Source organism: Lutra lutra, chromosome 7 (genome assembly GCF_902655055.1).
Source record: "Lutra lutra chromosome 7, mLutLut1.2, whole genome shotgun sequence".
In the NCBI taxonomy this organism is placed as follows: Eukaryota; Metazoa; Chordata; class Mammalia; order Carnivora; family Mustelidae; genus Lutra; species Lutra lutra.
In genome coordinates, this window is record NC_062284.1 from 136923359 (window position 1) to 136937922 (window position 14564).

At 41.8% G+C, this 14564-nt stretch overlaps 1 protein-coding gene across 2 annotated transcripts in view; it reads left to right on the top strand.

Annotated features, from left to right (window-relative positions):
- The window catches only part of UNC79 (unc-79 homolog, NALCN channel complex subunit), a 247835-nt gene that overhangs the window by 209505 nt on the left and 23766 nt on the right, over positions 1-14564 (top strand). For both annotated transcript variants that reach the window (XM_047738927.1, XM_047738926.1), the window contains exons 44-45: positions 4177-4281; positions 12157-12234. In XM_047738927.1, coding sequence (XP_047594883.1) covers positions 4177-4281; positions 12157-12234 — 183 coding nt within the window. The remainder of the gene's footprint in view (positions 1-4176; positions 4282-12156; positions 12235-14564) is intronic.

Below are 14564 nucleotides of genomic sequence, written 5' to 3' on the forward strand. Positions count from 1 at the left end.
CAATGCAGGACTTGAACTCATGAGATCAAGACCCGAGCTGAAATCAAGAGTCAGACACTCAACCGACTGAGCCATCCAGGAGCCCCAGGCCACAAATAAAGTCTTAACACACACTGGGGAATCTGTTTCAAAGAGACCAAGTTCTTTAATCACAATGCAGTTGAATTATAGATTAATAACAAAGTCATAACTGCACAGAAGTGTTTAAGGGTGACCTAGAGAAAAGCTCCATATCTAAGGGGAGGCCACACACATCTTGGACAGACTACTTTTTATGTGAGTATTGAGGCTGGTTTGTACTGAGATTTGGGGCCTCCTGGTCAAGCCCTCGAGCAGCTGGGATAGGCACCCCCCCCCGCAAAAAGCTGCACCGTCTCAGAGGGTGGAGAATAGCACACGCGCACACATTCCTGGCACACACACACGTGTAGGTGGCCAGGCCCTGTCCCAGCTACCACCCAGGGGCCTTCGAGATCTTCTCTTGACTGTCCCTCTTGTCAGATGTCTAAGTCCCGGCCCCTTGCCAGATTCGGACCCTAACCAGGTCCCTTTGCAGGGGTGGGGTGTGTGTAGAATGTGTACGTGTGTGGTGCCTAGGGCTTGTGAGAGTGAGTGACCGGGCACGGCATGCGTGCAGCCAGGCCTACCGAGAGCGCGGCTCTGGAAGTGCACAGCGTTTTTCGGGTTTACAGGGTGTGTTCATATGTATATGTGTTTGTTCTGTGTGTGTGTGTGTGTGCCCTCTTTCGAATTCATACAAAGGTACTTACTGGATTAATGGTGTCTAGGACTTGCTATATTTGGAAATTTGAAATACACTTTTAAATGATTCATACATCAAAGGAGATAAGAGAATTTAGAAAAATATTTAGAACCACACAAATATGAAAATACTACATTCTAACTGTTGGGATCTATAGCTACAGAGATATTTAGAAGAAAAGGTGTAGTCTTAAATACTTCTGTTGAAAAAAAAGAGAAATGAAATGAGCTAACAATTCAAGTTAAAATAAACATAACAGAGTAACCATAAGATAATTTAAAGGAAGGAAATAATAGAGAGAAGAGCAGGAATTAATGAGATGGAAAACATGACTTCAGTGGAGGATCTGTACAACCAGAAGGGGGCTCCCGGATTAGACCAATAACACTGGCAGAACTTTGGCCAGACTGATTAAGGGAAGCAGAGAAAAGGCACGGATAAAACATATCAGCAATGTGAAAGGGAATATAACTCTAGATGTATTAGAGACTTTGAAACGAACAACTCTGTGCTCGTAAATTTGGAATCTTGGACCATAGGGACAATTTTCTAAAAAAAATGTAACATATGACAACTAAAAAAAAAAAAAAAAAAGGCTGGACATCAATGATTAAGGAAACGGAATCACTAATGAGAAACTGTCCCAGTTTTAAAGACAATTTTACTATTAAACACCAAAGGAACAGATTGAGCTCTACTTTGTGCAAACTAATATAATCGAAAGAAAGGAATGCTTCCAACATCTTTTATGAAGCCAGTAGAATGGTGATACCAAACAGACAAGGGCAGTGGGAGAAAGGAAAATTACAGGCCAATTTTACTTTAAAGGTATAAAAATTCTGGATGAATAATAGCAAATTAGTATGTTAAAAAATAAAGCCTCCTGGTCCAGTGAGGATTTGCTTGGAATATAAGAATGGTTTAAATGTTAGAATATTGATTTATGTCACCAAGTTACCCAGAAACCTCTAGGAAACGTTATACTTCCTGGTGAAATGTCAACGTAGTCCTTTCAAAATACTAAGTAAGACAAGAATGTCCACTATCACTTCTCCTGTTCATTATGGTCCAGGAGGTCCCACTCAATTCAGTAAGATAGGAGGAAGAAATCAAATGTATAAGGACTGGAAAGGAAAAATAAAACTCTCATTTTCCACAGATGATGTAATTACAAATGAACTGAAGAAAATATACTTGTAGACACCTTTTTATAACTTCTGTGAGAGAGTTCAGCAAGGATGGTGCTTACAAATGATTACCCAGGAATCATCCACCTTTACTATTCAGCTACAAATGATTACAAAATGTACTTTAAAAATGTCATTTATTGTGTCAACAGAGAATAAATCTAACAAAAATGTGCAAGAACTTTATGAAGATAACCAGAAAGTTTTACTCAACAATGTTAAATAAATGGAGATAGATCTCGTGTTCATGGTTGAGGACCCAGCATAATAAAGACAGTTAATTCTCACAAAATAACCTATAGATTTAGTGTAATTTCAATTAAAAGTTAAGAATTCTCTCCAGATAATAATGGGCTAGATCATTTGAACCTATCTTCCCACTTAAAAAGTTAAAAAAGAAGCGAACAGAATATTTTTTGAAAACTTCAGTGCATCAAAATGCTAACCAGATATTAGATGAATCACCAGGCTAAGATCAGGGAGAGCATAGAAGTGCAGAGATGTGACTAAGAGGCTGAGTTGTAATTCCAGAAGATCCAGGAGGGGAACAAGAGTCAGAATCCAGGACCTTCAAAGAACAGGAACTTGGTCTGATTCTGCACCCCCCAACCCCAGTTTGGTCAAGACAACAAAGTAAAGATAACCCGGAGGTAAAATCATCCTCACAGCCATCGAGCTCAGTGTCACACCCTCTGGTGGCTCAAGATAAGCTATTATAGGGCTTGTGTGTTAAGGTAACCTGGACCAGGCTAGTGCCTTCAGGGAGCTGGCAAAAAGGAAACAGAGAGCTCTTTGGATGAAGAGAACATTTCAGGCCTCGCATGATTTCTAGAAATAACTTTTTAAATACACCATTCAGTATGCAGAGCTCATCGGACATACAAGGAAGTAGTACACCATGAATAAAAATAAGGGAAAAAAAAAAGAAAGTGGATGCAGACCCGTTGGGTCTCTGGTTACTTGGTTACTCTGGTTATGATCAGGAAAGGACACGCAACAGGCTTTTGAGGTGCTGGCACTTTGACCTTGACATTCAGTCTATACAAATCCATTTCATCTGCACCTTTATGTCCTATGTACTTTTCTGCATGTGTGTTGTCATTGGCAATTAAAAAAAAAACGTACAAAATTGAAAATGATCTCATGTTCTATTAACAGGAGAACAGATCAATGAATTTCGGTATGTTCATATAATAAAATGTAATTAAGCCATTTATTTGAAAGAACTAGAGCTACATGTAACAGTAGGAACTAATTTCAAAAATATAATGTAGCGAGAAATTGTAAGTTGCAGAAAGAAATGCGCAGTATGACACTATCATAGAAAGTTACAAAGACATGAAAAATAGTATTACATCTTGTAACAAAGGCATGCATAGGTAGTAAAAACATATGTGAAATCATGAGCACCGGGTTCAAAATAGTGGCTACTTCAAGGAAGGGAGAAAGAAAAGAGAACACCATATAGGTTGTTTCAACAGTTTCTGTGATTTTTTTTTTTTTTTAAGGAGTGTGTGCGTGAGTTGTTGGGGGAGGGGCAGAGAAAGAGGGAGAGAGAATCTTAAGTAGGCTCTGTGCCCAGCACAGAGCCTGATGTGGGCCTTGATCTCACAACCCTGAGATCATGGTCTGAGTAGAAACCAAGAGTCAGACGCTTAACCAACTGAGCCACCCGGGCGCCTCTCTGGGATGTCTTATTTATCCTGAAAAATGTTAAGTGGAGCAAAATGTCCCGATGTGGCCAAGAAGAGTGGTAGTACATGGTACATTCCATCTGTTTTTCTGCGTGCTTAAGCAGCCCGTTTGAAAAGTAAGTTCTTTAGAGAGGCCACAAGACCCTGAAAATCGCTGTATAAGTTCCTCTCTAAATCATTTCCTTTTGGGAATAATGCTTTTTGATTTAATTTCTGCATTTCTTGGAACTTATCATTTCTTGTGAACAAGAACCTAATCCAGTGGGTTCAGTGTTTAAGAGATATCCTATCTTTTTCTTATCCATTGAATTATGTGTTCTCGGTGCTTCTGTAAACTTGTTACACACACAAAAATGCCCTTTAAATTTTTTCTTTTTCATTTGAATTTTATTTCTTAAGGACAGTTCATTATGCATTTTCAAATACTGGTTTTCATTTCCAACCTGTGAATTTCCTGGAAGCTCTTTTGACATAGGTCTGTTCTAACTGAGTTTTTACACTAGCTTACCTTCTTCTCTTCTGTTCTGTTTAGGAGCGGGATAAATTCTACTTGTCTCGTAGTGTTGTTCTGGAACTCCTGCAGGCCCTGAAGCTCAAATCCCCTTTACCAGATACAAACCTCCTCCTGCTTGTCCAGGTGGGCTTCTGCGTTTTTTGCAACACTTTTCATGAGATGCACCGTGTTTGGAAAAATTAAGTGAAGGTGTGGGGCATATGCACATATCGAAGAACTCCGCCCAGAAACGAGAACTAATCTATCTTATATGAGCCGTGACCTAAGTAATATTATGCACTTGGCACTCCCGCTGGGTAAACAAGACAGAAAGGGCACATTTACTTTGTTCCTGTGGTGGAACTAGGACTGTGAGGGACCAAAAGAAGATGGGAACACTAATTTCTACCTTCAAGAAATTAACAGCTGGGTAGGTCGGAGGGCAGCTTGTGAACAGCTACCGGACCTGGCAGGGGACTGATGAAGCCACAAGTGAGGGACCAGGCTGAGATCTGGTTGCAGAGTCACGTGCATATGGGTGGGTCGCCACATCTCTGTGAAGCAGAATTGAAGGAGAGGGTGGGCCTGACCACACAGTCAAGTGGCAGGACGTATGGAGTCCAGCTGGGGTGGCAGGTGGATGTGAAAAGCACCAGCACCCTTGGGAGCCCTGAGGCAGAGGGGCTTGAATGCGTACAAGAAAGATTCTGGAGAACTTACTGAGTTGAGGCTCTTGGCTGTAGGATTGCTAATGAGGGGCTGAGGCCCTCCATCCCTGGCATCCTTAGCTCAGCGTCTTAGACAAGTATGCGGGTTTTTAACACATAAGATAGACTCTCACCAGTACTGTGAGAGGAATTATATATAAACAAAGTCCTGGGGGGGGGGTGTTAAGAGCAGGAGGCAACCCATGTCCTATGATGTGAAATCAGGGAAGACTTCATGAAAGAGGTGGCATGTGACGTAGGCCACAAAGGACTGGTGGGTGTAGCCAAAAGTCTTTCTTTGAGGTTGGGGTTCAGCACCAGGGGCTGACTGGCTTCAAGCAATGGGGGGGAGGTATTAATGGGAAGGTGAACTAAATTTAGGGATAATGGCCTGAGGATGAGGTTGAGAAAGGCTGGCTACATTAGAGAAGTTGGCAGGGGATCAGGTAGACTGGGACCCCACCTCACACACCAAGGCTAGACTTAAAGACGTAGACTTCTGCTATACCTGGGACCGGGTATCATTCAGATTGCCTTTGTGCAAAGTGCTTAAGAAACGAGTCACAGCTGTTTTATTTCTTCCCGATGAGCATGAAGACCAGTGTTAGAGTCTGGACCTACAAGGTTGAGGTTAAATGACTAGGGGACAATGGGGTCTTGATATCAAAGAACTAGACAAGTGTTCCTGAATCTTAGGTACCTGGGGTGCCAGTGAGAGAGATGAGGGCGAAGGAAAACCATAAGCACCTGTCGTGTGCCCGGCAGTGTGCTGGGTGCTTTAATCCTCCCCTCACTTAATCCTTACAACAGTGGGAGATATTAGTTCTGTGTCACAGCTGAGAGACTGGGCTCAGTGGGGTTCAGTGACTTGCCCAAGACCGCACAGCTGGCATCAGTGGTGACCACAACAGCCAGGGTCTACTCAGTGTGGAACACAGCCCCATCAGGCTCCTGGCCTCACTTGCCCCTCTCACCTTAACAGCTCCTAGCTGTTTGCACTGCCTTTCCCTCTCTCCATACAAATGCAGCCCTCTGGCCTCAGGCTGACTAAAGGAGTTTTGCTCAAACTCTGCTTCTTATCAGATCACTCCCTGCGCTGAAAATCTGCACTGACCTGAGCTATGAGGTCTTCCGTCATCTGGCCCCATTGACCATTGACGAATAGCCACATTGACTGTCCAGTGGTATCTCCCATTACAAGTATTTACTGACCACCTGTCTCGGGCTAGGTTCTGGAGATATGGCAGTGTGATAGACATAAACCCTAGGCTAACCACTCTACTGGGAATGTGCACAATATGGAAAGTACTAAAGAGGAGGGAGTGGCTGACTCAGCCTGGGAGACAGAGGAAGGCTCAGTAAGCCAATTGGAGCCCTGACTTGGCCAAGGCACTGGGGAAATGAATAAGCCATAGCCCCTTACTCCTGGGAGTTTACTATCCAGTGGGTGAAGTTGACATGTAGGCAGACATTTCCAACACAGGGTGACAGGTACAGTAGCAGAGGTGTGCACTGAATGAGAAGCGGTGTGGAAGAGGGACCGTGTGGGCCTTGAGGTATGTGCAGAAGTTTAGGAGTTTCCCTGGGAGAGGAGGAGGAACAACAGCTCTCACTTAGCAATTTAATATCCACCACTGGTTTCCCTCCTCCCCTACCATAGACTCTTAATCCTTAGAACCAGAATGGGATGTTTCTCAAAGGCATGAGATTTAGTGAGAAGTTGGTGTGCTCTCAGTAAGCCATGGTCTGGTTTTCTGGGGTGCCTTGAAGCCCTCTGAGAGCAGTGATCACTGGCCGATGCCACCAATGAATGTCAGGCACACTGTAGTCAAAAGAAAATAGCTCACATTGTACCAGGATGCTAGACAACCCAAGAGGAAGACAGAAGACAAGTCACAGCCAGGAAGTACCCAAGTTCCTAAGGAGGGGCTGACTTGGACTCTCTTCTGGTGGATTGCCAGCCCCTTTGGCCAGCCCCTCCTACTTCTGCTGAAGCAGCTTCACTGCTTTTGAGTAAAAGCAACTTGGACACAAACCGACCATAAGGAATGAATGGGATCCATGCTAGCTTGCAGAAGAGGGCAGGGGGACTGGGCTTAGGGGAAAGGTCCATGAGGGATTTAAGCTATCAGGTTGACAGTAAATGAGAGTCACTGGCTTCTGATGGTGTTCTGGATGGGGACCTGCCACCTCCAAACAGCCTAGGTCTCCAGGCCCAAAAGGTGTTTTCCTGCTTCGGTCAGAGAACATTCCCTTCATTGCCCTCAGTCTTGAGCAGAGCTGATCTGTGTGGCTGATCTTCTTGGGGTCTAGCACCCCATGCCATGACTGCTGCTGGGGGCTGGTTTTCTGTGAAGTATGTTAGTCAACCATAATAAGCACTTGTCACAAGACAGCAAAAGAACACTGACAGCTTAAATTGCCCGGTGCTTAAGGAAACCATGAAAACAGTGATTATTGCATCACCACTAGGTGAATAAATAGCAAAAACAAATTAGCTTTAGGAATAAAGAAGCCCCAAAGAGTAAGTCGTTCTGAACGTGTTTTTTGGATTTTCACATACCATTTCAAATAAATAGCATCTTCATCATTTTAGAACAAGGGTGTATTTGTCATGGAATCATTAAATGTTAAGAATCAAGTTGTAGGGGCGCCTGGGTGGCTCAGTGGGTTAAGCCGCTGCCTTCGGCTCGGGTCATGATCTCAGGGTCCTGGGATCGAGTCCCGCATCGGGCTCTCTGCTCAGCAGGGAGCCTGCTTCCCTCTCCCTCTCTGCCTGCCTCTCTGTCTGCTTGTGATCTCTGTCTGTCAGATAAATAAAATCTTTAAAAAAAAAAGAATCAAGTTGTAAAATTATGTTGGAGAAGGTACTTCAGAGACACTTTGGGGTCATGTCCATGAAAAATGACTTAAGGATAATGTTTCAATCTTCCTGATGAAAAAATTTTAAACAGTACACTATTTTGAAGTAATATATCTTTGTTCTATGTACTCTTAGAATAAACCCTTTTTATTACCGAGAGGAAAAAAAAGTTAAGCATGCTTAAAAAAAGCAGAGGTAGTTTCCTTATCTGCCCAGTGGTTCCTCCTAAACCATGGAGGGAGGTCCTCCATGGGGCTCCTCATGGGCTGAGGGAGAAGCATCTACCATCTCTCTCCATGAATAGGACATCTTTGTGATGTTTTCCCAGTTCTTTTTTCTCTTGCCCTTGACTGCAGGCTTCCTGCAGGTTTCTCTGAAAGACGGCGGAGGTGATAGCCTGTTGTCTGGTAGCTTCTCTTAGACCAGAGAATCTAGTCTGAGTCCAAGAGACGCTTTCCTCCTTACTGATGGAGTGTCAGTTCCTGGCACCTGGGGGACCAGGCTCACAGTACAGACAGATAATCTGTCTGGGGATGACAGTGACTTCCACAGATATCAGCGACCATCACCTGATGGCAGTGGGGGAGGCTTTGTTTAACTGAAAATGCAACTTGGAAACAGAAAGGAAAGCATTCATTGGAAGGAGAAACCGCCAGTGATCCACCCTGAATGACCCTGGCTCCTTTAGTGGCAAGAGAGTCAGTGACTCAGACCTTGGATTTTCCCTTCATTCTTTCCTTCCACAGGGATCACTAGGGTATCTCCGTTACTACTTTCCTAATCATGGACTGGGTAAATGAGTTCACAAACATGGAGCCATTTACATTCTTCTCATAGATAGATGGTATCTTTGTTTTTTACCACATACTCTGCTCTAAAAGAACAACGGAAAATTTCCCCAAGGGGTATGGGGCCACCCATGTTTTAGATATTTCAAGGTAAGATAGGTACCAATTGGTTTTTTAATTCTTAAAAATTCCTTCTGGAGGCCCATTATCATGGGATATCTCCCACTGTTCACTGTGGTCCATCTAGCCATGGCTGCTAGTACTTGCTCTGACTTGTGTATCAAGTCAGGAGTCCTCAGATGTACAAGTGGATTCTTTATTTTTTCAAGAAAAGAGACTTGGAGATAGGAAAGAATTTGCCAAATTGAAAAAGTTATGTGTGTTCTTCAGAATCTAGATTGTCGACCAGCAGGATGTAGTCCTTCAGCACTTTGGACAGATGCCCTACCTTGTTTTCATTCAGACCTGTGGACATTTTTGCTTTCACCTGCAACCTCTTCTCTTTGGCTGGTCTGCTATAGATAACTGGTGTGTAATAGGTTATTATAAGTATTCTCTCACCTGGATTAAAGCAGAGTCTTCATAACAGAGTGATAACTCATTAAAAGCCTCTGTAAAGGCTATATAAGCCCAAATCAAAAAGCATTTCCTCAGCTCCCATTATGTGTCAAGAGTAGACATTCTGCTAATTTGCATGTGGCTCTCCCACTGTGTGGGTTATACCTGCATAGACTCATGTGAGAAACCATGTGGGTGAAACATTCGCTTTTAAAGATAGGTTAGTGGTGGGTTGGAGGACAAAGACTTGGCAGAGGGATGGCTGTTGTCTTTAAGTCACAGGTACTATTGAAGTGGGGTTATTATTATTAGTTGAGTTCCTAATAATCTGATCATTCTCTGGGTGAGAGGTGGAGATATTATTTTGAGTCTCATTTTGATGATGAATTTAGCAGTGACACATAATGGATGTCGTGTTTCTTTTGTATTCTTTTGTGTTCGTGCGGGAGTGCACGATTCATTAGGCATCTTTCTGTCTCAAAATATGGAATTCTCCCTTCTGTGGCAAACATCCTTTCCCTCTCTGGTTTTAGTTATATCTTTATATTGTGAGCAATTCTGGACAATCATAATGGGGTTTTGCAGGTCATGGTTGGCAGCTGTGTAAAAAGATAGAAGTGTTGATTAAGGTTTTAGTTGTACATATTATGTGAAAATTACACTGGATTTTTAAATTTTTATTTTTTAAAAAAATGTTTTTAAATTTTAAGTAAACTTTATACCACACATGGGGCTTCAGCTCACAACCCCGAGATCAAGAGTTACATGCTCTGCCACCTGAGCCAGCCAGGTACCCCCCAAATTACACTGGATTGAAATACATTGATAAAAAATAAATGGTGGATGGTTTTAGAGGCTTGTCCACTTTTATACTCATTGATACACAAGGCTTTCTGTGGTACTCCCATAAACTTTAGGGTGATTTTTGATTAATTCTGTCTTGTAAGAGTTACCACAAAACAGACATTTTAATCTGGCCTCCCATCGTTGACATGATATGACTGACAACCTGCTTCTATGATGCTACTTGTTCTGCTTTGCTGAGTATGGGAGGCGAGAAGGGCTTTTTGTGAACGGAGATAGAGACATTGAAGTTCTGCTTCTCCAGGGATCTTCTGTAGCTCTCAAGAGCATGGCCAGGCCATAGAAGCACAGATTAGGGGGCCTTCAGTTTGAAACCCCAGCAGAACTTCTCTGAGCCTCCCCTCCCTCACACTTGTATGCCCTTCTGTCCTCCCCTTGGCTCTTGGCTCTCATTTAAGAGCTCTTGGCTCTCATGTAAAGAAATTAATTAAAATGTTGGTATCCTGACGGAGGTTTTGAAACTTAGTTCTAAGTAGTTTGTCTTAGATTGCAGACTCAGATAGCTTTTGAAGACACATTTTATGGGAGAACAGGCAGTGTCTGCCAGAGGTTGGGACTATTTCTTCTTTTGACCATGTACTTCCATCTGACATATTACTTTTTTACTGAAAGGTCCTGGCCAAAGTTCTAGGCTTTCCTTTTTTTTTTTTTTTAATCCTGATTTATTTCCTTTTTCTTATATTAGGGATGAGTCCTAGTGGTAAGCTATCCTGAATAAAATAATGGAAAATTTTAGGTGTTCCCTGGATGTTACTAGCTGGTACTTTCTTTGCCAGAGTGAAAGTTAGTGGCCAAATAGATTCTTTAGCTTTCTGTAACTGTATTTGAGGCAAATGGAGATGATTGTGTGTGAACGTGGAGTAGAGATATGTATCTACTCCTGGTACACTGCTGTCCATGACAGCTCTGCTCACTCTCCTCTGGCCCCCAGCTCAGTTCTGTGATGAAATACTCCTCCTGGAGGACCGCGCTTGAAGGCCAGCTCTTGAACAAGGTCTTGAACAAGAAGTCTCAGGGCGCCCTTGGAAGGTCTTTGGCTGAAATCTCTGTGTTGTTAGCCAAAACCTACTAATGCTCTGATTCTGAGCCCAGATGAGCCTGACAGTATGCTGGTTTCTGTTTTCTGTAAGGCCTTCTTGTATGTTTCTCTATGACCCAAACCTTTATTACTTCTCCCCAGTTTACCAGGGACATAACCTGCTTTGCAGGACCCATCATTTTGACCTACCTAACTTTCCTTCCAGTGTGAGAGTGGAATAAGAGGGAAGGGCTGTCAATGTCCAAGCTTCTTCCAGAGCCACGGAAGCCAAAGTTGTTGGGGCCACTGGCCAGAGGTCACTGGGAAGGGAAATTAAGCAGGACCTTATTGCACATAGCAAACTCTGCAGACTTCATGTTTAACTTTTTTCCTGAAACCATTAATACCCAGTTGGGTGTTGTATTAAGTGGGAAACACCTACAAACATCTGTAATGAAGTAAATGAAATCATAACCTGGCAAATCCATCCCCATCAAGATCTTGTCATTATTGGTTCATTGATTCACTTCACACAGTTTTGCTGTGCCCTTCTGTGATGTCAGGCCGAAAGCTAGTGCTGGAGGGCAAGTGCAGGGAGCCCGTAGGACTCTTGGAGATCCCGTAGGAGGATGCAACATAGACTCGTAGGTCCCTGCAGTCTAGTGTCATGACTGTTACAGTGGGAGTGGGTGAAAGTTCCGTGAGGAAAGGACAGGGATCGGGGTCATTTTCAGCACAGAGGATAGGTGTGGGTGAAGTGAGAGAGCCCAGCAACTGGGGGGCCTCGGATGGGAAGAAACAGAATGCTCACAGTGAAATGGATTGTTTTTCTGTCTTCATTTAAAATGTGTAATGTAATGATGAAGTCTGGAAAAGTCTATGTGAATTCAGCAACTGTCAAGAAGTACTAAAGAATAAATAGAATAACTAATTTCAGAATAAATCTGACCGTGTTGACATCTTTCCTTTCTCCCTCAATTGAATGCACCGTTTCCGTGCCACTTAGCTGTCTGGGTAAAGTATGAATCTGTGTTCTTCTCGGTCCTACGAGTCTGAACTTCTGATAGGAACAAACTGTCATGGTTAGCAAGCCCCATATATCCAGAGCAGATTGTCATGAGAGTAAACACTAATGAATTTAAGCCGAGTTAATAAAACTATAAATAACTGACTACTGTCCGAGTGCTCTTAAAAGTAATTATGCTTTCAATTTCTTATTAGTTTATTTGTGCGGATGCTGGGACCAAACTAGCTGAGTCAACAATCCTGAGCAAGCAAATGATCGCCTCTGTACCTGGAGTAAGTCTTGACTGAATTCATTGTCTACATTTTTATCTTGTCTCACGTCCCCATTTAGTAAAGAGGTATTTTTGGACCTGTGTCCTGGTTCACTCTTGCTGGAATAAACACTATAAAATGAAGAACATATTAGCATTTTTTAAAAGAGCCTAGTGAAAATTTAATTAATCCCAGCCCCTGGAAACTTTTAATTCCAGGAGACATGAGTAAAACTGAAGCAGCCAATGCAAGGGAGGAAAGAAATTACCAGACGTACAAAATGCATTTGATTACAGTTCAATTTTTCCCAGAATCTGTTTTCTTAGACTAGCTCCTGTGAACCAATTCAGTTGAACTACTGCTGGAAAGAAATAAATGTTGTGATACTTTGGTTTCTTTCGTAATTTTTCCTCTGAAAATTAAAAAAAAATTTTGCATTATTATCAACTAGTGAACTATTTGGTAAAAGGGCTTTAAGAGTCTCACTGACGGGGCTGAAGATGAGAAACCACAATAACGCTGAGAGCGAGTTGAGTGCAACAAAACCGTGAAACTTTTGTGATATTGTTCATTAAAGAAAATTATTTAAATTTTCAGTAGAGAAAATTTTAAAGAAAAAAGATCACCTATAGTCCCTCTGCCTCACAATTAGAACACTGTTGTTTTAGAAAATTTCTTCCATATTTCGATCTATTCAATATGCTAATTTGCTTATTTCCATATTGTTGGAAATGTATTTATTTTCCACTTTAATTGCATATAAATATTATATATTATATATATATTATATATTATATATTATATATATATATATATTCCTACAAAGGCCATCCTCATGTTTATTTTGAATTATATCCTTGGCATAAATTCCTTAGAGAGTAGGAATGTCTTAATGGTGTGCTGTCTTATATTGTTTTCTAAAAGGATTTAATTAATTTACATGTATAAGTATACCAGTTTTTCCCACAATGCTAAACATAATTTTTAAAATTCTGGTTATTTAAATTTTTTTTTTTATACAGAGAAATTTTAATGACAGAGGAAAAGTAACAATCACTCAGCCCAGAGATAGTTTTATAGCCAACAGATTATTTTCTTTCACTTTTCCTAAGTATAATTTTAAACCTAGTGAAATTATGATCTAGATGTGGCTTTGGCTTTGAACGTCCTGAGCATTAGCCCCAGAGTTTGGTGGCTGTAGTCATGACCTCATGTGAACGCACCATAGAAGAGTGCTTAAGTGCATGTGGGTTAGACGCACACCAGAATCTGAGGTCTGCCATTCACTGGCTGTGTGATCAGGAAAGCTAATTAACCTATGGTTCTTTGATTTGCATTATCTATAGAATGGGATATAATAGGGCCCAATATCTAGTTTGGGGAATGAGTGAGATAATGCATGGAAAGCATATTAGCCTGAGGCAAGACCTTTAGTAGTGTTAAGTAAATATTACCTATTGTACATATTAACAAACATTAATTATTTTTGGATATTTTCATTATTTTCAGTATTCTGTAATGGTAACAACTATGTGAGAAACATCTTTGTGCTTAAATCTTTGTCCATATTTGAGATTACTTCTTTACAGTAGATTTTTGAGAGTAGAATTACTAAACTATTGGTTTTTTTTTGTTTTTTTTTCTTTTTAAAGATATTTTTTTATTTTTATTTATTTGACAGAGAGATCACAAGCAGGCAGAGAGGCAGGCAGAGAGAGAGGAGGAAGCAGGCTCCCCGCTGAGCAGAGAGCCCGATGCGGGGCTCGATCCCAGGACTCTGAGATCATGACCTGAGCCGAAGGCAGCTGCTTAACCCACTGAGCCACCCAGGCGCCCCTAAACTATTGTTTTTTAAAGGAGTTCTTAAGAGTAGTTAGGGTGATGGAAGATGCCATGAGATGAATTCTCAGCCACCTAACACACAGAACATTGATCGTTTGCTCACATCAAGCTTACATGGGTGTCCTAATTAGTAGGAGGAGGAGGACTTTCTCATGAAAGTTAGGAGATCAGGTTCCTTCTGTGCTGTGCAGAGAAGGGGTGGGGGTTGAGAAAGAGAAGAGAGTATGGTACATGGAAGGTTTTCACGGGCCAGGTTTGAATGACGTATATTTCTTCTACTCACCCTCCCTCGGCTAGAACTGTCTTATGGCCACTCCTGAGTGCAAGGGCTCTTGGGAAATTTGGTCTAGTTGCACACGAGGGAAGAAAAGAAGCAGTTCTGTGAGGACTGAGCCAGTTTCTGCTGCCTACTCACTAGTTTCCTTATTGTTGAATTCTTTAAAACTCAGTATTTACTACCTCCACGAAAGCTTAAAAAATAATATCCCTAATAAATAAAAACTTTGTTG